The sequence below is a fragment of the Balaenoptera acutorostrata genome, chromosome 4, assembly GCF_949987535.1.
Source record: "Balaenoptera acutorostrata chromosome 4, mBalAcu1.1, whole genome shotgun sequence".
Lineage (NCBI taxonomy): Eukaryota > Metazoa > Chordata > Mammalia > Artiodactyla > Balaenopteridae > Balaenoptera > Balaenoptera acutorostrata.
In genome coordinates, this window is record NC_080067.1 from 16,284,045 (window position 1) to 16,311,049 (window position 27,005).

The 27,005-nt window shown below is 45.6% G+C and overlaps 1 protein-coding gene across 2 annotated transcripts in view; it reads left to right on the forward strand.

Moving 5' to 3' along the window:
• The window catches only part of LOC103015028 (inhibitor of carbonic anhydrase), a 55,778-nt gene extending 39,300 nt beyond the window's left edge, over window positions 1–16,478 (forward strand). For both annotated transcript variants that reach the window (XM_028166165.2, XM_007180912.3), the window contains 7 exons: window positions 664–720; window positions 3,387–3,542; window positions 6,444–6,585; window positions 12,617–12,681; window positions 13,322–13,506; window positions 14,763–14,949; window positions 15,786–16,478. In XM_028166165.2, coding sequence (XP_028021966.2) covers window positions 664–720; window positions 3,387–3,542; window positions 6,444–6,585; window positions 12,617–12,681; window positions 13,322–13,506; window positions 14,763–14,949; window positions 15,786–15,820 — 827 coding nt within the window. In that variant the 3' untranslated portion in view covers window positions 15,821–16,478. The remainder of the gene's footprint in view (window positions 1–663; window positions 721–3,386; window positions 3,543–6,443; window positions 6,586–12,616; window positions 12,682–13,321; window positions 13,507–14,762; window positions 14,950–15,785) is intronic.
• The last annotated feature ends 10,527 nt before the right edge of the window (window positions 16,479–27,005 follow it).

The following is a 27,005-nucleotide window of genomic DNA, read 5'->3' on the forward strand; positions in this document are numbered from 1 at the left end:
GGTCTTTGTGGGGATCCATCCACCTGGAAAAATAAAGCCAGGGGAAAAGAGGATTTCACCACTATTTGTTAAACGCCTCATCTGCTATGCAGTGAGTGAGAAAGCATACGTTATCCTGCAAAACAAAACAACTCTATGAAGTAAATAGTGGTATCTCCATTTTGCAGGTATAAAAACTAAGGCTTGGGGAAGTTGAATGATGTGTCCAAGGTAGAATAAAGACTGCAACCAGGTCTTTCTGACCCATGGGCTGGATCCTTCCCCTCCAACACAGCATGACTATAAGGATTGTCTACACAGCCCAGAGCTCTGAAGGGAAGAATGTCCGTATGCCTAGAATCACACAGCAAATCGAAAGGATCTCTGTCAAGGTCTTCAGTGGCTTCTGTTCCCCACCCCACCCCCTTCAATGAGCATCTCATTTTCTTTCTCTGTAATTCCGCGAGTGTTGGGCATGTTCTGGGATGGAACCTAATGTTCCAGTGGCAAAGGTCAGGAGAGAGGAGGTGAAATAGGACTGCAGGATCTCGGCTTGTTGATGGCCAATGATAAACTGCTTAGCTAGCGTTTCTCATTTTATTCTTGACTATTGAGACTGAGAAAGTCAGGACTTGAGTAATGTGAGAATTTAATGACTTGTACCTTAATTCTTTTTCTTTTTAGTGTCTCAAGATGGCAAAGAGCAGCTTGGGTCTAAGTGTCTGAACACACCTGTGGAAGGTGAGTCAGAATCAGTAACACTGGGGCTCAAAGGTAAAGGCCTGTTGTCAGGGAGGGAGGGAGGAAAGCCTTACAAATAAACCAAAGTTACTAGAGTTGTTAAAAAAAAAAAAAAGGGAGAGAGAGATGACCCTGCCGCAGTCCCTCGTGAAGGAGCAGGTCTGTCGTGGGGCGTGTCACAGTGGACAGAGGGCTCCTGCTTGTACCGCCTCTGCGCATTCCGCTCAGCAGTCCTCTAGAACACGGACATCACTGGCCGCATCACGTCGATGGGAAAGTGAGGCTCAGGGACGGTGTGACTTGCCCGGGGCCCCACAGCCGGGAAGTGGCTGCACCTGGGTTTGAGCAGAGGCGCCGTGACTGGAACCCCCGTGCCCTTCCTGACCCACCGCAGTGCTCCCTGTCACATACCGCCACCCACCTCTGCACCGGGGCAGGAGCCCGTTGCTGACATTTCTGGGGCCCAGTGGATGCCTCAGAGGAGGAGGAGGGGAGTCATAGATGCTGCTACTGAAGAGGAGGGGGATGAAAATGAAATCAGCCCTTTAGCTTTTAGTGGCCGGCTTTGAATAGCTGGGGAGTCGCCCTCCTCTTCAGAATAGGAGACCAGGTGACAAGTCTTCCCATCTGTGTCTCCCCATGGGCAGAGAGGTTCTGTGTCTGTCCCTGAGGTACCTAGTCTTGGGCACTGGCTGGAGCAGTGGTCCTCTAGGTAGTGCGGTGTCTGGACCAGCAGCATCAGCGTCGCCTGAGAACTTGTGAGATGCGAGCGTTCTTGAGTCTGACCGCAGGTCTGCTGGGGTCCAGGATGGGGCCGCTGCTCTGTGTTTTAACAAGCCCTCGGGATGATTCTGATGCATATTAAGCTTTGAAAACCATTGTGATGGAGGATCTTGACATGAAAACAAGTGCTCACTTGGGTTTGGAATTTCTTATGAGACAGGAGAGCTGCAGGAGGTGGGCGGGCACACAAGCTTGGGGTCATGAGGCCCTGCACCGCCCGCCTCCACAAAGGCCTCAGGGGTGCAAAGCCGCTCACCCTGCAGCAGCTGCCCTTTGTTTGCAGCAGGACCCCAGCCCTGGGATAAACTGTCCCTCTTCCCTCTCTGCTTTCATGGCTTTCTGTCTTCTCTGAATTGGATCTGTATCCTCAACTCTAAGGGCTGGCATTTCGTTGTTCTGATTATAAAATACGTAAAGTCAGAAAGAATTCTAATTGATTCACAAGTGATTGAAATTTCCAGGAACTGCAGCGATGTACAAATGTAGGTCAATGAGGATGCTTGGAAGATGGTTCAGGGTGATGGAGAAAGTTAGACTGGAGTAGAGATGGAGAGGGGTTAATCCCAAAGCCACGTACACACACACCACATGACAATAAATCATGCCATCTGTGCAGAAATTGTTACAACTCAAGAAAGCACAGTAACAGTATTTGGCCGCCGGAATGGCGTAATAGAACCCAGTCTGATAGGCAAGAGCTTGCGGTGGCCTCAGGAGAATCTGCTTTACCAAGAAAGGGGCTCTGGTACTGCTTCTGCCATTAGCAACATGGCTGGAAACCTATCCACGTAACCTCCCCTTCCCATTCCTAACGTACAGTGTGCTCATATTAGCATTACTGTTACCATTTCACTGAGGAGAAATTTAGGATCCTAGATGCTAAGCGACTTGTCTGAGATCATTTAGTAACTGGTGAGACAGGTCTTCCACTGCCATGTTGATTCCCAACTTTTCCAGGCATGAATATATAGACACCTCAACCACAACAGCAAGAAAGGGTGTGTGTGTTGGGGGTGGTGGGAGTGGTGGTGGTGAACCACATTACCCATGATTCCAGTCTCTAAATTCAGGCTTGCAGTTTAGGCCTTACTCAACAAGCAGGAGTCTGTTACACTCTACTGCAATAGGAATACATCAAGTATCAATGGTGTTCCCATAACAATCAGGAACAAGAATGCCCACACCCACCAAAGATATTTGACATTATTTTGTAAGTGAATGCAGAAAGATAAGAAAGAGATTTAAAAAAATATTGGGGAAAGGAAGAGATTAAATTGTCATTATTAGAAAATGGTATTATTGTAAAACCTAGAAAATCAGAGACTTGACTTTAAAAAAGAAGTCATTAAAGCTCTTTCTTTTGGACTTCTATTCAACAGAAATATTTAAACAGGTGCACACTCCATACAAAGATTTATTTAGATAAGTGATTTTTAATAGGGAAAAATGGGTCACAACTTAAATGCCCACCAGTAGGGGGATTATAAAACACTGTACTTCTATACAGTGGACATAACTTAGATTCAACTAATAAATAGCATGAGACGGCCATATCTATTTCTACTGAATCAAAAAGGGATATCATTGAGGAAGAATAAAGCACTGGCAGAAAAGAATGCTCTGGCAGGATTCTGTTGAAAAAGTATGAAGTGTGTGTGTAAATACCTGTGAATGTATGCCTGTAGACATATCTGGAGAGCAGTAGAGTCGCTCTGTTTGGCTGAGTACCTAACAATGATGGTTACTGGGAGGATCTGCTAGAGCAAGGTGAGGGCTTCAAGCTGTTCCCCCTCCCCTGGGAGAGCGGCAGGCAGCAGCTCTGCAGTACATTTTGGGAGGGCCCTGGAGGTACTGAAATTGCATCTTGGTATCTCTGTTGCAAGGTTATTACGTCGTGGCAGTGGTCAAGAAGTCAGATGCTGACCTCACCTGGAACTCTCTGCAAGGCAAGAAGTCCTGCCACACTGCAGTTGGCACTTCTGCAGGCTGGAACATCCCAATGGGTTTCATATACAACCAAACGGGGTCCTGTAAGTTTGGTAAGTGTGTTCTGAGCGGTGGTGCGGCAGCCCCTTCCTTGGGCCTGTGCCTGTGTAGGGGGAGAAATTCAGTTCAATGAATGGCAATAGTGGATGGTGTGGACAAGGGCTGGTCAGCCATGTGGGTGTGCTTCACATCTCCTTAGCAGGACCCCCCTTTCTCCTTGCCCATTGCTTCTGAGGGGAGTGGTTTGGCCCAAAGGGCAGATCTCAGGGAAATACGCTACTCTTTTATGTCTTTCAAATCTGGCTCAGGGAAGAGGCCTGGGTTGCAAAGCAAGAGTGGGGCATAGGGGTGCACATGTGATATGTGTGCGTGTTTGTGTGTATGTGTTGTTTTCCCACATAAACTGAATTGGCTGCTTTCTTAATTGAAAACCTTACACCAGTAAGTCTTTGAGTGCTTTAGCTTTCACTTTCACCCTCACCTCTCTTAAATTTCCATATTAGTCATTTCAGCAACACTCTTGCCAATACCTAAAAGGCCCCTGCTCCCCTGCTTTCCCCAGCCATCTGACAAATCCGAGCCCTGCAGGAATCCCATCACCCGCTCTCTTGGCCCTCTGCACCTGATCAGCTGAACACAGCTGGAGAATGTCGCAGGGCAGAGCAGTTCATTCCATGGAGATGCTCCAGCTGCTGACTCCAGTGCCCCCTGCCCTGCCCTGGCGCTCACGAGTACCCCCACTGATCCTCTGCTCCACACCCACACTTCCCAGTAATTATCCTAATGTCCTAGTTGTCCGTACACCTCCATCCCCCACTTACCTCCCTATCACCCTTTCTGAGCACATGATCTCATCTGCACCTACAAGATATATACTTCAAACCCTCAGGAAGGTTCCCATCAACACCCCACTGCCAAAGCTGGGGGCTCCTGCTGGCTGCACCTGCTCGGCTTCCCTCTACAACACAGCCCGTCCTCCTACCTGCACTTGGCTGTGGGCCCTGCCTCGCCCCTCCCCAGAGCTGCACCCTCAGTTACTACCTCTTCCTCTGGTATGTCCAACAATTTCTTTCAACATGTGAACGCACCCAGTGTCTTCCACCTTTAAAAACCCTCCCTCTCCCCACATTCCCCTCCAGCTCCTGCCTTCTCTTTCTCCCCTTTATGGCCAGACCTCTTAAAATCATGGTCTCAGCCACTCACCCCACTCACGGCTGCACTCCCTGCCCTCTGGCTCCTCTGCCTCGTTCCACAGGGAGAACTCTGGTCAAGGCTACCGGGACCTCCATGTTGCTCAACTGGAAGGATGGGATCCAGTCTGTGCTTCCATGACCTTTCCTGCTTCAGATCACCTTAAACCACCATCTCCTGGCTTTTGTGAAAATACACTGGCTTCTTTTTACTGCTACCCCTACAAAGTCCCTTTCCCAACCTGGTTAATAAATGTTTGAGTTGCTTAAAGCAACTTTTTTCCCCACTCTAAACTCAACCCCCAAGGCCTCACATCCATGCCTATAGCCTAGATGACGATCTAAACAAACGTTATAAGTACAAAGCTAGGCACATAGCAAGCACTAGATAAATGTTTGCTGCTGTACTGTTATTGTGTCTATATGCTGATAACTGTCAAGTTTTTGTCCCTAGCACAGATCTCTCCTTGATCTCCAAACCTATGTATATTGAACTGCTTGTTTGACATTATCTAGTCCAGTATTTCAAAAAGTACATTAAACTCAGCCTGTACCACATGGAATGCATCATCTCAGCCGAGCCTGGTCCTGCTCCAGAGCTGCCTAGCTTGGTGGAGGCCCCCCCGCCCACAGTCCATCCACTGGCCCCAGCTGGAAATGAATCTGCCACGCACCACACACCTGTCCATCACCAGTGATGTCAGCTTCTCCTCCTTCCACGTAGCTCCTCCCTCCCCTTTGTGCTACTTCAAGCTGCCCTCATGTCCCCTGGACCCCTGCAGTAGCCTGCTGCCTGCACCCCACATCTGTCCTGGCTCACCCTGCTGCTAGACCCCTGGCCCAACATTGTCTAAAGCCCGTCAGAGGCTCCCCATTTCTCTACGAATAAAGAACAAAGTGTACACAAAGGTGTAAAATATCACATGTGGTCTGGACCCTGACCCCTCCCACTCACTGGACCACTGGGTGGTCCAGACCCAATGGCTTCCATTAAGCTCTCTGTGCTGTTTGCCCCCTCCCCCAACCCCTGCCCTAGGCCTTTGCAGATCCTGTTCCCTGTCTGGAAAACTTGTCCCTTTGCCCTTCACTTGGGTAGTTCCTATTCATTCTTCATCTCTCCACTTGAGGCCTCTCCCTGACTCCCAGGTCTGCACCACTTTCCTTTATCTGTAGCCGTGGAACCATGTTCTTTTTCCCAGAGCACGGTGGGGAAACACGATGATGGGGAAACATGAATTCACTGGCATGGTTACTTGAGTTGTGACTGTCACCACAGAAACTTGGGGTCCAGAAGGGCGGGGCTTATGTGGTTTCCTCACCAGAGTGCCCTGGGGCTCAGCACAGGGGTGGGCAGCTGGGCCTCTTGGGCCCCTTCCTGGCCTTCGAGTCATGATGGCAGACCTTGTAAAGATGGACAAGGGCAGTAGAGATCGGAAAGCATACAGGACAGGTTCAACCACTCAGGACTTCCAATTTTGTCCACTCTCTTAGGGTTAAACCTGTGTCCACCCGTCCATGCCACTGACCTGTGCCGGGACTTCTGTGATCTCAAAGACCCTTGTCCCAGCTTCAGCCAGGCCCCCTTTACTTTGCTGCAGCTGCAACCTTTTTTTTTTTAAATTCCATAAGGTTCTTGTTTCTAATCATACGGTACTAAATACCTGAGTGTGTCTTTATGTCACTCAGGCAATTTAAGGAACAAAGTCTGAGGCTTTCTTGCCAACACAGGCAGGAAGAGCTGACCTCTTGTGTCCTCCTGCACAGATGAATTCTTCAGTCAAAGCTGTGCCCCTGGGTCTGATCCAGTGTCCAGTCTCTGTGCCCTGTGCAGTGGCAGCGGCACGCCAGCCCACACGTGTGCTCCCAACAGCCACGAGGCGTACTACGGCTCAAGTGGGGCGCTCAGGCAAGTAGCCTCTGTCCACCACCTTTCGCTTTGCACCAGCCTGGTGAACTTCCTGCCCTTTCACCTTTCTCATCGTCCCACCATCTGGGTGCTGCATTTAGGAGGAGCCAGAATTAAAGAACAGAACTGCAGATTCCCAGGGGCCCCGAGGTCTCAAGCCCGGCCCCTTCCTGGAGCACTCTTGGGCAGAGCTGGCGGACTCAGGGCACCTGGGGAGAGGCAAGACTGATGGACACAGGTCACAACCCTGCTTCTACTTTTGATCCGTTCTTCTGTGTGATTGTGGACAAGTCACAGGATCTTTCAGAGCCCCAGTTTAGGATCAAAGGAAGGACACCGGATACATGCTTCTTACACCTGGTCGAAGAGTATGTTTAAAAACACATATTCCTGGGCTCCTCCATCCATTCAAGAAATATTTATTGAGCACCTCGTATGCGGCAGGCACTGTTCTAAGTAAAGAGGTTAGAGCAACAGCAAGACACAGGGGCTCTGAGTCTCATGGGGAGAGTAAGACAATAACATAAAGCATAATCACTTCCTGACTGTGATAAGTGCTGGGGTGGGGGTGGTGACCAAGGGGGGTGATATGGCAGTGACTCAGGGACAACCTTAGAAAAGGTGGTCAGGGAAGGCCTCAGGATCAGAGGGGCCATGTGAACTGAGGGTTAAATGTTGAGAGGGAATCAGGCCTGAGAAAATCTGGAGAAGAGTAATCCAGGAAGAAGGAACAGCAAGGACAAAGGCTGGGGCTGGACAGATGATGCCATATTTGAGGCCAGAGAAGGCGCCAGAGTAGAGCATTGGGAGGGAGGGGATCAGGTGAGGGAGGAGGCTGGAGCTGCAGGCATTGGCTGTCTCGGTGCCTTGTGGGCCTGGCTAAGGAGGTAGAGTTAATTCTCAGTATGAAGGGCACTCTGTGGAGTTAGGGTGGTGTGGAGAACGCGTGAGCCTCTAGAAAGGAGCCTTCTATTCATCACACTGCCAGACTGCTTTGTCCCTCCCTCTCCAAAGTTTTGTCACTTTCATAAGCCGTACATAAATTACATATTTTCACAGATCCCACTACAAAAATATATGCTGAACATTAAACCTAAGCTAAAATAGTTGAACTTCTCTTTACACTGGGAGGTACGTTGGTATTAGGGTCCATGGTCCCATTTTGGTATGATTACAGTAGAATCACAGAGACCTAGAATTCTGTCCTCGGAGTTCTATCCAGACCACGGAAGTTCCAAAGTGAAGATGAGCACACAAAGAACAGTCTTAGCTCTAGACATCTCATTCTGCCCGCCACCACCTGCCTGCCTTTGCACTCCTTCTAGCTTCCCGGCTCCACCATTCCTACTGACCTGAGGTCCGTTGATCCTGTTCACACCCACCCTCATGTCCTTTTCCCCCTCCAGATGCAGCATACATTCCACAGCCAACCGTGATAATTATTCGCCTGGGCACATCCGCAAATGCTGGTCATCTCTCCTGGCTGAACCTCGACCTGGGTTGGGTGCCACATTCTACTTCGGTGCCAGCGGCTCCAGGCTGACTGGCCTCCCTTTAAAGTAATGCGAACCCAGCTCAGATGAGCCAGAAGTCTCTAGTCCGTTGCTACCCCACGCTCCTACAAGACCATTCCATACTCTTTCCTCTCCTCAATCCTCCAACACTTCTTCCTCCATCTATCACACCTTTGTTTCCTATTTCACCTGAGAAAATTGAAGCAATCGGAAGAGAAACTCCACAACGTCCCACTGCCACGTCTGCCGAGTGCTGGCGTGTGTGCCCCTGGACGCTGCCCTCCCTCCTTTTACTGGGGAGGAGCAGGCCATCTCCTCGCCAAGCCCAGCCCTGCACCTGCAGTGATTGTCTCCCGGCGGCAGGCAGCCCCCTCAAGGGTGTTGCCCCAGCGCTCCTCCCCTCTCTCTCCTGTGTTCTCGCATCTTATTCTCTACGGGATCATTTCCATCAGCATACAAATATGCTGCTGTTTTCTCATCTTAAACATAAAGAAATAAGTAAAACTTCTCTTGATCTCACTTTCCTCTGCAGCAGCTTTCCATTTCTCTCCTCTTTACAAGAAAATTCCTTGAAGGAGGATATTTTAATGTCCTTGCTCAGTTCACTTTCTCTCCTTTCAATCTCCCCAAAGCCTAGTTTAAGAATCTGTTCATCTCCCCCACCCCAACCAGTGGAGTTGGTTTTATTATTGTATTTAAATTATCTACAGAAAACATTCCTCCTTACTGTTGGCACGTGGGACGACTACTCCCACCACACCTCCCCCCTCCCCACCTCCCAACCCCCCTCCCGCATACACCACCACCCACCACGCAGCTGAAACTGCACTTTTAAATTGCCAGGGACCTCTGTGTTGCTAAATAAATCCAAAGCCCAGATCACTGACACCACCGATCTCTTCCCCCCCTTGCATACATTTTCTTCCCTGGCTTCAGGACCCCACACTTTCTTGGATTCCCTCCTCCCCCTCCTGTTACTGCATCTCAGCCTCTTTGCTGGCTCTACCTCATTCCCCAACCTGTACAAGTTGGCATGCCCCAGGGCTCCAGCCTTGGTCTTCTCTCTTCATGCTCAGACCTTGGTGGTTTTATCTAGTCTCGATCTATCTATATGCTATAAATTCCCAAATTTATGTTCCTGTTGAGACATCTCTTCAGAACTCCAGATGAAACTCCAAACGCATATATCCAACTGCCTCCTGGGCATGTCCACTTGGATTTCTACTCACCAGGTCAAGTTTAAATGTCCCAAGCTGACCTTCTGGAATTCACACACTCCCACCCAAACCAGTACCTCCTGAGGTCTTCGCCATCTCAGTTAAAGGCAACTCCGTTTTCCCTTTAGGAAAAAGTCAAAGCCTTGGTGTGTGATAAGCGTGTCTACTCTCTCTCTCTCAAACCCCATGTCTGGGTCATCATCAAATCGTGTTAGCTCTGCCTGCAAAGAGTAATGAGAATTGTCCTCATCGCCCATCTCCAGTGATACCACCTTGATCTAAACCACCATCGTCTCTCCCTGGATTATAACCCCCAACAGATCTCCATGCATCTGTCCTATCCTCCTCCCCCACTCTCGTTGCTGTGTTGTCTCAACACAGCAACGAGAGTGATTCTGTTTAAACATAAGTCAGAGCATCACATTTCTCTGCTTAAAGCCCCCCAGTAATTTCCTATATTACTCAGAGTAAAAGTCAGGGTCCTTCTTTGACCTATGTGGCCCCTTTGTGATCTGGGAAGGCTCTGTGTGACCTCATCTCCTACATCTTTCCCCTTGCTGTCTCTGCTCCATCTGTGATCTTGGCATCACAGCTGTTCCTTGAAGATATCAGCCACACTCCTGCCTCAGGGCCTTTGCACTTGCTCTTACCCCCATCTGGAATGCTCCTCCTTCTCATAGCATCATGGCTAGTACCCTCATTTCCTTTAAGATTTCTAGGGAAGTCTTTCCTGGCCACTCTCTGATTTTACACACATACCTTTGCCAATAGTTCATATCCGCCTTTCTTGCTTTATGTTTTCTTTAGCACTTTTCACTCTCTAGAATACTATACATTTTATCTGCTGATCTTGGTTCACATCTTTTTTCTTTAATAAAGTGAATAAGGACTTTGGTTGCAAGTGAAAACACCCATGTGAACCATCTTAAGGCAAGGGCATATTTTAACAGGTGCTGTGGGAGCTTCCTCCTTGTAAGGGCTGAGAGAGACCTGAGCCTCAGGAGTAGCCAAGATACTTTAAGGCGAGGGTTACCAGGTAAAATTCAGGTCATCCAGTTAAATTAGAATTCCAGATAAATGACGAATGAATTTTTAGCACTCTGCTTCTCCTCTCTCTCTGTCTCTGCACATCTGCCTCATTTCTCTTTCCCTGCAGGGTGGTTTTCTCTGTTTCTCAGTCTACGCAGAGGGAATGTCTGTGACCAGAAGCCCCAGCATTGTTACAGGTCTTCAGTTATAAAGAAGCAAACACAGACCATAACGTATTAGTCCCAGGTCCCAGGACATAGGATTGTCAGCCCAGTTCAGGTCAAAGTTTCCCGCTCACATAACTCATGCCATGAAGTTGCATTGTGAAGTTTCAGCTGCCTCCGCTGTGACCAGATGGATTAAAGGGGATGGGGAGGGGGAGTCAGTACTCAAAAAAGTATTAAAGCTTGGTAGACCAAACAAGAGCCAAGAATTTAAAAGTAAAATTATACAAAGGGAATTTTGTTTTCTTAGATATAAAAATCATAGTATAATACTACTTAATATGGTAATGCTGTGATCAATACAGGCTGGTTTATGTGAAAAATGACAAATAAATCAGTGGAAGAGAAAAAATTTCCAAGACAGGTACATGGACATACTATATTTAATCTAAAACAAAGCTGACATTTCAGATCACTGGGGAAAGGACTTGAGAGATCAAACAAAATGAGTACAGTGAACTGGCTCCTGGATCTGGTGACCCAGGCGGGAGGAGATTCAATACTGAGTCAGTCCCCTAAGATGACTGGCAAGGGTCAGAGAGTCATGTGCAGGGGTGCTGATGGCAAGTGCGATGATCCTTTCAGGTGTTTGGATGAGTCCTGGAGAGAGGCCTATTGCTAAGGGCAGTGCGGGGTCAAGGCAGGGCTTATTGTTTGTTTTTACAAGAAGTGTGGAAGCTGATGAGAAGAGTGAAGAGGGCTATAGAACAGAAAGAGGACGACTACAGTGGAAAGTGCCTGAGCGTGGGTGAGGTGCAGACCACCCAGGGAGGAGACTTTTGCTGGAGAGAGACCTTCCCTCCTCCTTTGTCCCTGGAGGGCAGGAGAGTGCTGGAGGCTTGGGCTGCCAGATTTGGCAGAAGGATGCTGAAAGGAAGCCCACATGACGATTTCTGTGTTTCCTCCGGGAAGCCAAAGCACATGTCAGAGTGTGAGTGTTGGGTAGGGGTGTGTGGAGAGACAGAGGTTTACAGGAAGTGGGAGAACGTTTTGGAATCCATGCTCTATAGAGTTGAGGGGGTACTGTCTCAAGCTCTATAGAGTGGGGGGTGGGGGCACTGGTTCACACTTGAGCACAAATCAGAAACTCCCAGAGAACTTGTTAAAACACAGATGGCTGGACCCCACCCCCAGAATTCCTGAGCCAGTAGGTCTGGGTTGGGGCCCGAGAACGTGCATTTCTAACTAGTTGCCACTGGTGCTGATGCTGCCGGCCCAGCCCACACTTGGAGAATCACAGATCTAGAGTAGAGGAGGGACAACAGGAATGCCCAGGTGAAGTTAACGATAGGAAGCTCTGGTTTACCTCACTGCCGAGGTGCAGACACACCTGAGGCAGACGATCAGGCTCCTTCAGGACTGAGATTGCACTGGCCAGTGTGGAGGGGGTGGTGTTGAAGCAAGGAAATAGAGCAAGATGGAAAACTGAACGGAGTAGCTGAGCCTAGCTAATGATAGAGGGACCCGAAGATTAGGAGAGAGAGAGAACTGGATCAATTCCAACTGATTGAATATCGCAAAACTGATTTTTAGTGTCCTCGACATTTCTCACAAAGAATGCACCTTAAACACAGAGAAACATTTTTCAGGGGATTAAGCATGAAAAATATCTCATGATGCACATTAACTTTTGTTAAGGCTGAGTAGACATATGGATATGATAGGACTCCTTCAGAATCACGTCTTCCATGCTGATTTTAATCTCTGATGTGAGTTTTGATCCAACCAGAGAATTATCCTTGGATATCCCTATTAATAGGAGAACACAAGCATCTCTTGTGGAGAAACCGATCAGTGTTTAAAACAAGGAACCAAACAATAGGTATCTACAGTAGAATCTAAATAAGCAGACTTCTTTTTTCCATGACATTTCCCCTTGAGTCCCCAGGGACAGCAGGCATCACAGTAGCGTGTGTGACATAAGTGGGCCATGTCAGATGTGCCCAGTGGCCCGGGGTAGGGCTGGGAGCTCCCAGTGGTTCCCTCTTGGAGCCTCTCCCTCCCACTGCTGTGAGTCCTCCTTGCTGACCTGACCCTCTCTGTGCAGGTGTCTGGTAGAGAAGGGAGACGTGGCCTTTGTGAAGTACACCACGGTCCTGCAGAACACTGACGGTACGCGCCTACACTGTCCTTTCCTCTCTCGGAAAACTCAGAGTCCTTCCTGGGAAATCACTCCCCAGATGGGCAAGGGGGGATGTTTATTAACCCCATCAGACTCTGGTGACTTTGGTTCTAACCTTTTTTATTTTGGGAATGAGAAAATTCTTCATGTCTGGGCAGACTTGACAGGGATGGTTATCACATTGGTCTTGAACTCAACTGACAAACATACGGCTGCCACAGTCCATATGAGCACATCTGGCTGTCTTGATTTTTAGGCATTCTTTATACATTCTGGATACAAGTTTTTGTCAGCTATGTGTATTGCAAATATCTTGTCCCTCTCTGAAAAGGCTTGCCTTTCACTTTCTTGATGATGTCTTTTGATAAACATTCTTCATTTTAGTATGGTTCAATCCATTAATCTTCTCCTTTCTGCCTAGTGCTTTTCAGGTCTGTTGAAGAAATCTTTGCCTTTAATAGAATCTATGAGTTTATGAATGTTTCTCTTCTGCTTTATTGTAAAGGCTTTATTGTTTTTTTTTGTGCCTCTGTGATTCTCCCAGGCACTGGTGGTCGGTCACACCCCCCATTGAGGGTGCCTTGACCAAAGCTGTCAGCTGTGGCCCGTCCACCTCCTCTCTCTCCCCAGGAAAGAACCCTGAAGCCTGGGCGAAGGATCTGAAGCAGGAGGACTTCCAGCTGCTGTGCCTCGATGGCACCAGGAAGCCTGTGACCGAGGCTCAGAGCTGCCACCTGGCCATAGTCCCAAGTCATGCTGTGGTCTCAAGGAAAGATAAGGCGGATTTTGTCTGCAGAATGCTCTTCAACCAACAGGTGTGGGAATTCAGTCCTCATCCCCCAAACGTATGCTTAGGTTACTTGCAGAGCTGCACAGGCGCACCCCAGCCCAGTCGCACGCTCTTTCTCCCTCGGCAGTGGGCCCTGACTCTGATGAAAGTGGAAGGCTGGCGGCTGTGCTCACTTCTTGCTCTGGGGCTGTCTAGGGTATCACAGTGGACTGGAAGAGTCCCAGACGCATGGGTATCTCAAGCTTCTCCCTGAGACTCACTTGACTCTCTAAGAAAAGTCGTGGTACCTCTTGGACTTGTTCTGTCACAGAAATGAGGGAGTTGGCCCAGTGCCCTTCACAGTAGGCTGGGCTACATGTGGAAAAGGCAGAACGGAGGTTACTCTGTGTGACCTAGGGAGGATCCCAGTGCGCTTCCTGGACCTGGGCAGGCTGTGACTGTTTTGGGCTTCGTGAACGTAGAAGAGCCAACATGCAGACAACTCATGACCTCTACAGGCAGCCAACAAGGGATGACCCTATGGAGTAGTGGCTGTCTGAATCAGGTGATCTTAAGGAAACCCAAAGCCTTGTCTGCCTTTTGCCCTAGCACACCCCATTCCTGGAGGAGCCCCAAATGAGTAATACATATCTTAGCACATGCTGTCCACACATCCCAGTTAAAAGGTGATGACCCAGGGACAGGTGGAATTACAGAGGCTCTTGGTCATGGACTTTTGAAGGGATGGGTCCCACACAGGGCGAGCTGCCACCTGGGCTACAAGGAAAGTGGACAAAGGAAGGGGGGGGCAGGAAGCAGGGGAGGGGCAGGGTCAGTGCCTGGGGCAGGTCCAGAGAACAGAAGAGGCAAGGTAGCAAGGGCTCTGGCCACAGGAAGACATGGAAGGATGACCCAGAGAGTAGAAAACATCCGGCAGTGATTGGTTGGGATAGTGATATAGCTGTGAACTTGGAGCTTTTTCTATTTAGCAGTTGCTTTACATACATCATCTCAGTATTTAGCGTAATTACCTCCATATACAAATGAGTCAACTGAGGTTCACTGAGCTCCGTCAAGAATTTTCTTAAAGTCACTCGACAGGAAAAGCTAGGGCCTGGATTTGAACCCAGAGGCCATGCTTTGTGCCATTTTACTATGGTACCTCCTAAGCTGTCTCTGTGTCCCAGGTTTCCCAGGGCCTGGAGCTGAGCAGTCCAGCAGACTCGGGGCTTCTGAGGCAGAACACACAGCTCCATGCTGCCCGGTGCTGCTGGTCACTCGCTGTCTGTCTGTCTAACCCAGGAACTCTTTGGAAGAAACGGGTTTGAATACATGATGTTCCAGCTGTTCAAATCCTCAACCAAGGATCTGCTCTTCAGCGATGACACAGAATGTTTGGCTAACCTTCAGGACAGAACAACTTATCAAAAATACTTAGGGCCAGAGTATCTTCGGGCTATTGCTAACATGAGACAGTGCTTACCCTCTGGTGAGTAGAATAAACACCAAGGAGCAATAACGTGGGGGTCAAGGTAAACATGTTTGTCTTAAGGATGACGGTGTGCCAAGCCTGGGCCAGTACGAATAGGACACAAAGATTAGGAAAGCTTGCTCCTGGCCCCGCAGGAGGATTCAGGCTTACCAGGGAGGCAGTCAATTAGGCCACAGTATAAGACACTAACTGAAAAGGCCAAATCATTTGAAGGAGCCAGAGAATGCAACAGAACTGAAGATCATTTGGAAATTGAACTTGTTTACATGTATATTTCCATTTTTTGGCTAATAGAAAGAAAATGTCTGTGTGTGGGAGCACTTCAGTGTAGGGAGGAGGTTGGAAATGACACATACATACCACTCATAGTGGACCAATTTTCAAAGATTTTAAATAAAATGTATAATTAATATTAATAGAAACAAGTGTTGTTAGCCTAAGCAGGCCACTTCTACATATATACATATGTAGAAGTGGCACTAAGTAAGTCATTTCTCTCTATTTCTATGTACTATAGACATGGCATAGCTGCCTCAAAAAAAATAAGTTGGAGAAATAAAATTAGAGCTGGAATAATCAAATTATTGGGAGTGTGCCTGAATTTTTGTTAAATTATATCATGCGTTAGAGACGTGGAGAGTAGGAGGAGAGGAAAATGTAGATGGTGAAGGATAGCACTGACATCAGTTAGAGGAGAGAGAGAGAGAGAGAGAAAGATTTTTTAAAAAAAAATCTTCATTACCTACCATTTACTTTTAGAAAATAGGAACAGCATAGTACTTAATAAGCACAGGCAGTACCTGACGGTCTTTCTCTTATGTTACCTCTCACAGAACTTCTGGATGCCTGCACATTCCATGGAAATTAAAAATTGATCAAAGTGGGCAACCGCAGAGATGCTCAGAGCCTGCAAATCCAGTGGGGCCACATTCTCACTTGTCTGCATGGTGGGTCTGTGTTAACATCAGTTAATCTTTATAATTGTGTCCTGTAACTGATGCAAAAATTAAAATGAATAAAAATTATTGTGTCTTTCAGAAAACTTCATGAAATGTTCTCAGATTTTGGCAGGGGCAGGGGTAGAAAATGGTTTGTTTATACTAGAATTGTGCTTCTGAATTTAGTATGTATTAAATTATATCTTTTTTTAGACCTCTACCAGACTAGCTCAACTTCCCTCCCTATTGTTTGATGATTTTACCCAAGAGTCAACTCACTTAAATAGAATTTAAGCAATAAATCTGTCTGAAGGGAGTCTGAGTGTGCAAAAAAAGCATTAGTGTGTGCAGTATCAAGGACTTACATAATGAAAATAAAGGATAAGGAATGAGTTTCTGCATTTTAAAAATATATTTGAGCATTTAAAATCCATAATGTCAAGCGGAATCAAACTCCTGATCAGATTAATTGAAAAATATGAAAATTACCGCAAAAATCTCATCCTACTACCCTTTTGCAGTAAATTTCCTAGAAGTGTGATTTACATTCATTTAAGTCAGTTTCTTATCAGAGATTTTGCCTTATCTATTATTACCATGATTCCAGCCTATGGTAGCGCCTCAATAAATGCTGCATGGGAACCCAAGTTATATATTGTGAAGTGTCAGTTTGGTGTGTGGACTTCTGCTTCTGCCTGTGAACGAGTAACCAGTACAGGATTTGCTGTCCTTCCATAAACAATTACAAAACTGGAAAAAATACATGAAATAAATGTTCTCAAACATTGGGCTATAACAGTGCAGGACTATGGTCCTTGAAAGAAGGAAAAGAAAAGAGGTGAGCAGCGTGATGACCTTACTTTTTCCTTAGAGGAAATTTCCAGATCATGGCAAAGGGAGCAGGAACCCAAGAGAGCCCATCACACTGAGTTGAGGAAACAGAGATAGGAGTTTGGGGAAGTCAGAGTGACTGGAATTTGTATACAGAGAGATCTGTATAGGAGTCTCCTTGAAATGTTTGGCAAAATACTAATCTGCTTGTGTATAGAATGAAACTGAAGTCCGTCAGGCTAGGCAAAGAATGACTGTGAGAGACCCATAAGCTGAATAATGCCCAGGGCTCCCACGGGGCCAGGAGTCAATCACGTTCCTACCAACCAGTGTGAAGAGACCTCACTGAACACCTAAGCTTTTCTCTGAAAGCAGCTGGGGCTGAAATAGCTGTAGACTAAGGGCTGCTCCATAACTGCCCTTACTGAGAGTGACACTAGCCTTGGTGAGATCAAGCAGATCTGCAAGTCACCTGACTGCCCTCTAAAATAAACCTCAATACTCACTAAAGGAATACAACAAAATCTAAATATTCAACAGTGTGGCATGCATAATATCCAGCATCAGATACAAAGATTACCAGATGTGCAAAGAAGCACAAAATGTGACCCAGAGTCATCAGAAAAATCAACCAGTAGAAACTCACCTAGAAACCACAGAGATGATGGTATTCAGACAATTAACTTTAAACAGTTGTTATAAACAAGCACAAGGATTAAAAGAAAACATGAAGAGAATTCCCTGGCGGTCCAATAGTTAGGACTCGGAGCTTTCACTGCCAAGGGCCTGGGTTCCATACCTGGTTGGGGAACTAAGATCCCACAAGCCACGTGGCCAAAAATACATACATACATACATACATGAACATAACAAAGTAAAAAGTGTAAGGTTTAAAAAAGAACCAGTGAAAATCTAGAGCGGCAGAATTTGTGTTTCAAGGAATTTGTTTGATCTAAGTTGTCTATTTTTGCCATAAAATTGCTCAAAATATTTCCTTATTATTATTTTAATAGTTATAGGTGGTGTAGTGATATCTCTTCTTCTATTTTTCATACTGGTAATTTGTATTTTCTTTTTTTTTCTTGACCTGTGTAGCTGTAGCTTTATCAATTTTTCTTGAACTTTTCAAAGAATGAATTTTTAGTTTTATAAATTTTCATATTATTATTATTTTTTAAATTTTTATTTATTTAATTCATTTATTTTTGGTTGGGTCTTTGTTGCTGCGCTCGGGCTTTCTCTAGTTGTGACGAGCGGGGGCTACTCTTCATTGTGGTGTGTGGGCTCCTCAATGCGGTGGCTTCTCTTGTTGCAGAGCATGGGCTCTAGGCTTGGGTCTTCAGTAGTTGTGGCTCCCCGGCTCTAGAGCGCAGGCTCAGTAGTCATGGCACATGGGCTTAGTTGCTCCACGGCATGCGGGATCTTCCCGGACCAGGGATCAAACCTGTGTCCCCTGCGTTGGCAGATGGATTCTTAACCACTGTGCCACCAGGGAAGTCCCACTATTATTTTTTAATCTCATTTTCTGTTCTTAGCCTTACTTCCTTTCTACTTATTTTTCATTTATTTTTCTTTTTTCTTAGATTCTTAAGATGCAAGCTTATATCAATATTTAGAACGTTTTATTTTTCTAATATAGACATTTAAAATGATAAATTTCCCTTTAAGCACTGCTTTAGCTGAATCCCACAAATTTTGATATGTTTATTTTCATTATCCTTGAGGTACATTTTTTTTTTCTAGTTTTTCAAAGATTTCTTCTTTGATCTGTTGATTATTTAAAAGCTCTTTTTAATTTCCAAATATTTGGCAATTTTCCAGATACGCTTTTGTAATTTATTTCTAATTTAATTCCTTTGTGGTCAGAAGATATATATTCTATATAACTTCAATCTTGCTAAATTTATTGAAGTTTTTTTTTTTGGCCATCATATGACCAATCTTAGTGGATGTTCCATGTATACTTAAAAAAAATAAGTATTCTTAATTGTTTGGTGTAGTTCTGTAATATGTAGTGTAGTGCTATAAGTAGCAGTAGGTCAAGTTGGCTAAAGTTATTGTTCAAATCCTCTGCCTTGACTCATTTTCTATCTACTTTTTGCATTAATTACTGAGAGAAGAGGATTGAACTCTCCAACTATAAGTATGGATTTGCTCATTTCTCCCTCCAGTTTAAATAGATTTTGCTTTATATATTTGGAGGCTTTGTTACATACACATTTACGAGATCAGGCTTTCTTGATGAACTGACTCCCTTACCATTATGAAATGTCCCTAGTTGTCCCTGTAATACTTTTTCTCTTTAAGTCTGTTTCATCGGATATTAATATGACCACTCCACCTTTCTTATGATAGTTTGTGCTTGGTTTATTGTTCTACATTCTTTTACTTTTAATTCATCTGTTTCTTTCTATTAAGGAGGGTTTCTTATAAAGAGCACATAGTTGTTTTTTTTTAATTCAGTGTGACATTCTCGTCCCTTTTAAATGATGTGTTTAGTTCATTTATATATAATGTAATTGTTGATATTTGTTTTCTATCTGTCTCATCTGTTCCTTGTTCTTATTTCCTCTTTTCTGCCTTCTGTTGGATTAATTGAATAATTTTTAGTATTTCATTTTATCTTCTCTGTTGGTTTATTAGCTATTCTTTTATTTTTAATATATTCTCCAAGGTTTGTAATATACATCTTTAGCTTAATACCAGCATCAAATAATATTATATCACTTTGTGTCTAACATAAGATCCTGTAATACTACAGCTCCACTTTCCCCAGTGATGTGCGGATAAACTTTTAACAACCAGATCTTCAAGGTAAAAAATGCCTTGATTTGTATCATTTGCCAGTTTCATGGAGTATGTACTCTCACCATGGATGATTTCAAGCTACCAAAGTGATGTCAATGAATTCAGAGTTGAGTAGAGATGCACACAATCAGCCTTTGCAAGCCATCACAAGCTGGCTGTACTACCCCACTGATTTCCCTGTTTTATCTTTTGTGCTCTTACTATCATACACTTTACTTCTACATATGTTAGAAACTCCACAGTATATTTTTATTATTTTTACATCAAGCTGTCAATTACCCTTTAAAGAAATTTTAAAATGAAAAAAAAACTTTAATATTTACCCACATCTCTACTGTTTCTAGCTCTCTCCATACTTTTGTGTAGGTTGTAGATTTTAGATATTTTGAGGCTGTGTCTTTCTGGCATGCTTTCATTGTCTGTAGAGATGTTATTTTTCTTCTTATTTAATTTTTTGTAATAACTTTGTATAGTATGGGACCCTGTGATGACATGGTTCATGGAGCATTGTGATGACAATGGTCATGGCGAATTGTGATGACAATGTCATGGGGCATTGTGATGGCAGTGGTCATCTAGAAATGTGATTAAAGTTATTATGGAGCACAGTAATGAGAGGGGCCATGGAGCATTGTGATGACAAGTGTCATGGAACATTATGATGAAACAGACATGCAGCATTATAATGGCAAGAGTTCTGGAGCCTTGTGATGACAAGGGCATGGAGCATTGTGATTACAGGGGCCATGGAGCAGCGTGATGACAAAGGCTTGGAGCACTGTGATGACAAGGGCCATGGAGCATTGTGATTACAGGGGTCATGGGGCATTGTGATGAGTGAGGTCATGGAGCATTGAGATGAAACGGGTCATGGAGCACTGTGATTACAGGGGCCATGGAGCATTGTGATGACAAAGGCCATGGAGCATTGTGATGACAGGTGTCATGGAGCATTGAGATGAAACGGGTCATGGACCATTACGATGACAGGGGTCATGGAGAATTGTGATGACAGTGGCCATGGGGAATTTGGATGAAAGGCATACTGGAGCATTGTGAGGAAATGTTTCATGGAGCATTGTGATGACAAGGGCCATGGAGCATTGTGATGACAGAGGTCATGGGGCATTGTGCTGAAAGCGGTCATGGAGCATTGCGATGAAAAGCGCTATGGAGCATTGTGATGACAAGGGCCATGGAGCATTGTGACTACAAGGGACAAGGAGCCTTGTGATGAAAAGGGTCATGGATCATTGTAAAAACAGGTATCATTGGGCATTGTGATGACAGGGGCATGGAGCATTTTTATGTAAGTTGCCATGGAGAATTGTGATGAAAGGGATCATGTGGATTTGTAATGACAAGGGCCATGGAGCATTGTGATGACAAGTGTCATGGAGCATTGTGATGAAAAGCACCAAAGAATATTGTGATGACAAGGGCCATCGAGCATTGTGATGACAAGTGTCATGGAGCATTGTGATGACAGGTGTCATGGAGCATCATGATGACAAATGCCATGGAGAATTGTGATGAGAGGTGGCATTGGGCATTGTGATGAAAGGGGTCATGGAGTACTGTGACTACAGGGGCCATGGAGCATTGTGATAAGAAGTGACATGGAGAATAGTGATGACAGGCGTCATAGAGCATTGTGATGATAAGTGCCATTTAGCATTTTGATGACAGGGGTTATCAGGCATTGTGTTGACAGGGGTCACGGAGCATTGTGATGACAAAGGCCATAGAGCATTGTGATGACAGGGGTCATGGAGCACTGTGATGACATGGGCCATGGAGCATTGTGAAGACAAGATTCATGGAGCATTGTGATGACACGGGCATGAAGCATGGTGATGACAACAGACCTGGAGCATTGTGATGACAAGGGCATGGAGCATTGTGATGACAGGAGACATGGAGCCTTGTGATGACATTGGCAGAGATCATTGTGATTACAGGGATCATGGAGCATTGTGATGACAAGTGTTATGCAATATTGTGCTGACACAGATCATGGAGCATTTTGAAGAGAGTGGCCTTAGAGCACAGTGATGAGAGACGTCATGGGGCATTATGGTGACAGTGGTCAAGGAGCATTGTGATGAAAGTGTTCATGGAGCAACGCGATTATCGGGACAATGGAGCATTGTGAATACAAAGGCCATGGAGCATTGAGATAACAGAGTTCATGGAGCATTGTGATGAAAGTGGTCATGGATCACTGTGATGACAAGTATCCTGGAACCTAGTGATGACACGGTTCATACAGCATTGAGATGACAAGGGCCAAGGCGAATTGTGATGACACGTGTCATGTGGCATTGTGATGACATTGGTCATCTTGCATTGTGATGACATTGGTGAAGTAGAATTTTGATTAAAGGTATCATGGGGCAATGTGATGACAAAGGCCAAGGAACATTTTGATGACAAGTGTCATTGAGCAATGGGATGACACGGGAATGGAGTATTATGATGACAAGTGTTCTGGAGCATTGTGATAGCAATGGCATGGAGCATTGTGATGACAATGGTCATCAAGCATTGTGATGACAGGGGTCATAGCGCATTGTGATGAGAAAGACCATGGAGCATGGTGATGACAGAGGCCATGGAACATTGTGATGACAAGGCCATGTACCATTGTGATTACAAGGGTCATGGAGCATTGTGATGACAAGGGCAGGGAACCTTGTGGTGACTGGGGCCATTGAGCATTTTGATGACAACTTTCATGGAACGTTGTGATGACAGGGTCATGGAGCACTGTGTTGAAAGGGAACATGGAGCAGTGTGATTACAGGGTCCATGGAACAATGTAATGACAGGGGTCATGTAGCATTGTGATGACAGGGTCATGGTGCATTGTGATTACAGGGGTTATGGGGCACTGTGATGACAGGGCGCATGGAGCATTGTTATGAAAATTGTCCTGGATTATTGTGATGACAGCAGTCATGGAGAATTGTGATGACAGGGATTATGCAGCATTGTGTTGACAAGGGTATGGACTATTGTGATGACAATGGTCATGGAGCAATGTGATGAAAGTTTTCATGGAACATCGTGATGAAAAGTGCCTGGGAGCATTGTGACGATAAAGGCCATGGAGCATTGTGATGACAAGTGTCATGGAGCATTGTAATGAAAGGTTTCATTGTGCACTGTGATGACAAGGGGGATGGAGTATTGTGATGAAACTGGTCCTGGAGCATTGTGATAACAAAAGCCATGGAGCATTGTGATGACAGACATCATGGAGCATTGTGAAGAAAGGGACCATGGGGAATTGTAATGACAATAGAGAAATGTGATGAAAATGGTCAGCGAGCATAGTGATTAAAGTGGTCTTTGAGAATTGTGATGAAAAGCGACATAAAGCATTGTGATGACAAAGGTCATGAAGAACTGTAATGACCAGGGTCATGTAGCATTGTGATGACACGGTCATGGAACATTGTGATGACAAGAATTCTGGAGCATTGTGATGACAAGGGCCATGGAGCATTGTGATTATAGGGGACATGGAGCATTGTGATGACATGGGCAGGGAATACTGTGATGACAGGTGTTATGGAGCAATGTGATGACAAGTGTCATGGAGCATTGTGATGAGAGGGGCCTTGGAGAATTGTGATGACAGGCGTCATGGGGCATTGAGATGGCAGTGGTCATGGAGCATTATGATGAAAGGTGTTATGGAGCACTGTGATTACAGGGCCCATGGAGCATTGTGAATACAAAGGCCATGGAGCATTGAGATGACAGTGGTCATGGAGCATTGTGATGAAAGTGGTAATGGATCATTGTGATGTCAAGTGTCCTGGGACCGTGTGATGACATGGTTCATGGAGCATTGTGATGAGAATTGTCATGGCGAATTGTGATGACAATGTCATGGGGCATTGTGATGGCAGTGGTCATCTAGAAATGTGATTAAAGTTATTATGGAGCACAGTAATGAGAGGGGCCATGGAGCATTGTGATGACAAGTGTCATGGAGCATGGTGATGAAACGGACATGGAGCATTATAATGACAAGAGTTCTGGAGCCTTGTGATGACAAGGGCAAGGAGCATTGTGATTACAGGGGCCATGGAGCAGCGTGATGACAAAGGCTTGGAGCACTGTGATGACAAGGGCCATGGAGCATTGTGATTACAGGGGTCATGGGGCATTGTGATGAGTGAGGTCATGGAGCATTGAGATGAAACGGGTCATGGAGCACCATGATTACAGGGGCCATGGAGCATTGTGATGACAAAGGCCATGGAGCATTGTGATGACAGAGGTCATGTGGCACTGTGCTGAAAGAGGTCATGGAGCATTGCGATGAAAAGCACTATGGAGCATTGTGATGACAAGGGCCATGGAGCATTGTGAATACAAGGGACATGGAGCCTTGTGATGACAAGGGTCATGGATCATTGTAAAAACAGGTATCATTGGGCATTGTGATGACAGGGGCATGGAGCAGTTTTATGTAAGTTGCCATGGAGAATTGTGATGAAAGGGATCATGTGGATTTGTAATGACAAGGGCCATGGAGCATTGTGATGAAACAAATCTTGGAGTATTTTGATGAAAGTTGTCATGGAGCATTGCGATGAAAAGCACCAAGGAATATTGTGATGACAAGGGCCATCGAGCATTGTGATGACAAGTGTCATGAAGCATTGTGATGACAGGTGTCATGGAGCATCGTGATCACAAGTGCCATTTAGCATTTTGATGACAGGGGTCATCAGGCATTGTGTTGACAGGGGTCACGGAGCATTGTGATGACAAAGGCCATAGAGCATTGTGATGACAGGGGTCATGGAGCACTGTGATGACATGGGCCATGGAGCATTGTGAAGACAAGATTCATGGAGCATTGTGATGACACGGGCATGAAGCATGGTGATGACAACAGACCTGGAGCATTGTGATGACAAGGGCATGGAGCATTGTGATGACAGGAGACATGGAGCCTTGTGATGACATTGGCAGGGATCATTGTGATGACAGGGATCATGGAGCATTGTGATGACAAGTGTCATGCAATATTGGGCTGACACAGATCATGGAGCATTTTGAAGAGAGTGGCCTTGGGGCACAGTGATGAGAGACGTCATGGGGCATTATGGTGACAATGGTCAAGGAGCATTGTGAAGAAAGTGTTCATGGAACAACGCAATTATTGGGACAATGGAGCATTGTGAATACATAGGCCGTGGAGAATTGAGATAACAGAGTTCATGGAGCATTGTGATGAAAGTGGTCATGGATCACTGTGATGACAAGTATCCTGGAACCTAGTGATGACACGGTTCATACAGCATTGAGATGACAAGGGCCAAGGCGAATTGTGATGACACGTGTCATGGGGCATTGTGATGACATTGGTCATCTTGCATTGTGATGACATTGGTGAAGTAGAATTTTGATTAAAGGTATCATGGGGCAATGTGATGACAAAGGCCAAGGAACATTTTGATGACAAGTGTCATTGAGCAATGGGATGACACGGGAATGGAGTATTATGATGACAAGTGTTCTGGAGCATTGTGATGGCAATGGCATGGAGCATTGTGATGACAATGGTCATCAAGCATTGTGATGAAAGGGGTCATAGAGCATTGTGATGAGAAAGACCATGGAGCATGGTGATGACAGAGGCCATGGAACATTGTGATGACAAGGCCATGTACCATTGTGATTACAAGGGTCATGGCGCATTGTGATGACAAGGGCAGGGAACCTTGTGGTGACTGGGGCCATTGAGCATTTTGATGACAACTTTCATGGAACGTTGTGATGACAGGGTCATGGAGCACTGTGTTGAAAGGGAACATGGAGCAGTGTGATTACAGGGTCCATGGAACAATGTAATGACAGGGGTCATGTAGCATTGTGATGACAGGTTCATGGTGCATTGTGATTACAGGGGTTATGGGGCACTGTGATGACAGGGCGCATGGAGCATTGTTATGAAAATTGTCCTGGACTATTGTGATGACAGCAGTCATGGAGAATTGTGATGACAGGGATTATGCAGCATTGTGTTGACAAGGGTATGGACTATTGTGATGACAATGGTCATGGAGCAATGTGATGAAAGTTTTCATGGAACATCGTGATGAAAAGTGCCTGGGAGCATTGTGACGATAAAGGCCATGGAGCATTGTGATGACAAGTGTCATGGAGCATTGTAATGAAAGGTTTCATTGTGCACTGTGATGACAAGGGGGATGGAGTATTGTGATGAAACTGGTCCTGGAGCATTGTGATAACAAAAGCCATGGAGCATTGTGATGACAGACATCATGGAGCATTGTGAAGAAAGGGACCATGGGGAATTGTAATGACAATAGAGAAATGTGATGAAAATGGTCAGCGAGCATAGTGATTAAAGTGGTCATTGAGAATTGTGATGAAAAGCGACATAGAGCATTGTGATGACAAAGGTCATGGAGAACTGTAATGACCAGGGTCATGGAGCATTGTGATGACACGGTCATGGAACACTGTGATGACAAGAATTCTGGAGCATTGTGATGACAAGGGCCATGGAGCATTGTGATTATAGGGGACATGGAGCATTGTGATGACATGGGCAGGGAATACTGTGATGACAGGTGTTATGGAGCAATGTGATGACAAGTGTCATGGAGCATTGTGATGAGAGGGGCCTTGGAGAATTGTGATGACAGGCGTCATGGGGCATTGAGATGGCAGTGGTCATGGAGCATTATGATGAAAGGTGTTATGGAGCACTGTGATTACAGGGGCCATGGAGCATTGTGAATACAAAGGCCATGGAGCATTGAGATGACAGTGGTCATGGAGCATTGTGATGAAAGTGGTAATGGATCATTGTGATGTCAAGTGTCCTGGGACCGTGTGATGACATGGTTCATGGAGCATTGTGATGAGAATTGTCATGGCGAATTGTGATGACAATGTCATGGGGCATTGTGATGGCAGTGGTCATCTAGAAATGTGATTAAAGTTATTATGGAGCACAGTAATGAGAGGGGCCATGGAGCATTGTGATGACAAGTGTCATGGAGCATGGTGATGAAACGGACATGGAGCATTATAATGACAAGAGTTCTGGAGCCTTGTGATGACAAGGGCATGGAGCATTGTGATTACAGGGGCCATAGAGCAGTGTGATGACAAAGGCTTGGAGCACTGTGATGACAAGGGCCATGGAGCATTGTGATTACAGGTGTCATGGGGCATTGTGATGAGTGAGGTCATGGAGCATTGAGACGAAACGGGTCATGGAGCACTGTGATTACAGGGGCCATGGAGCATTGTGATGACAAAGGCCATGGAGCATTGTGATGACAGGTGTCATGGAGCATTGAGATGAAACGGGTCATGGACCATTACGATGACGGGGTCATGGAGAATTGTGATGATAGTGACCATGGGGAATTTGGATGAAAGGCGTACTGGATCATTGTGAGGAAATGTTTCATG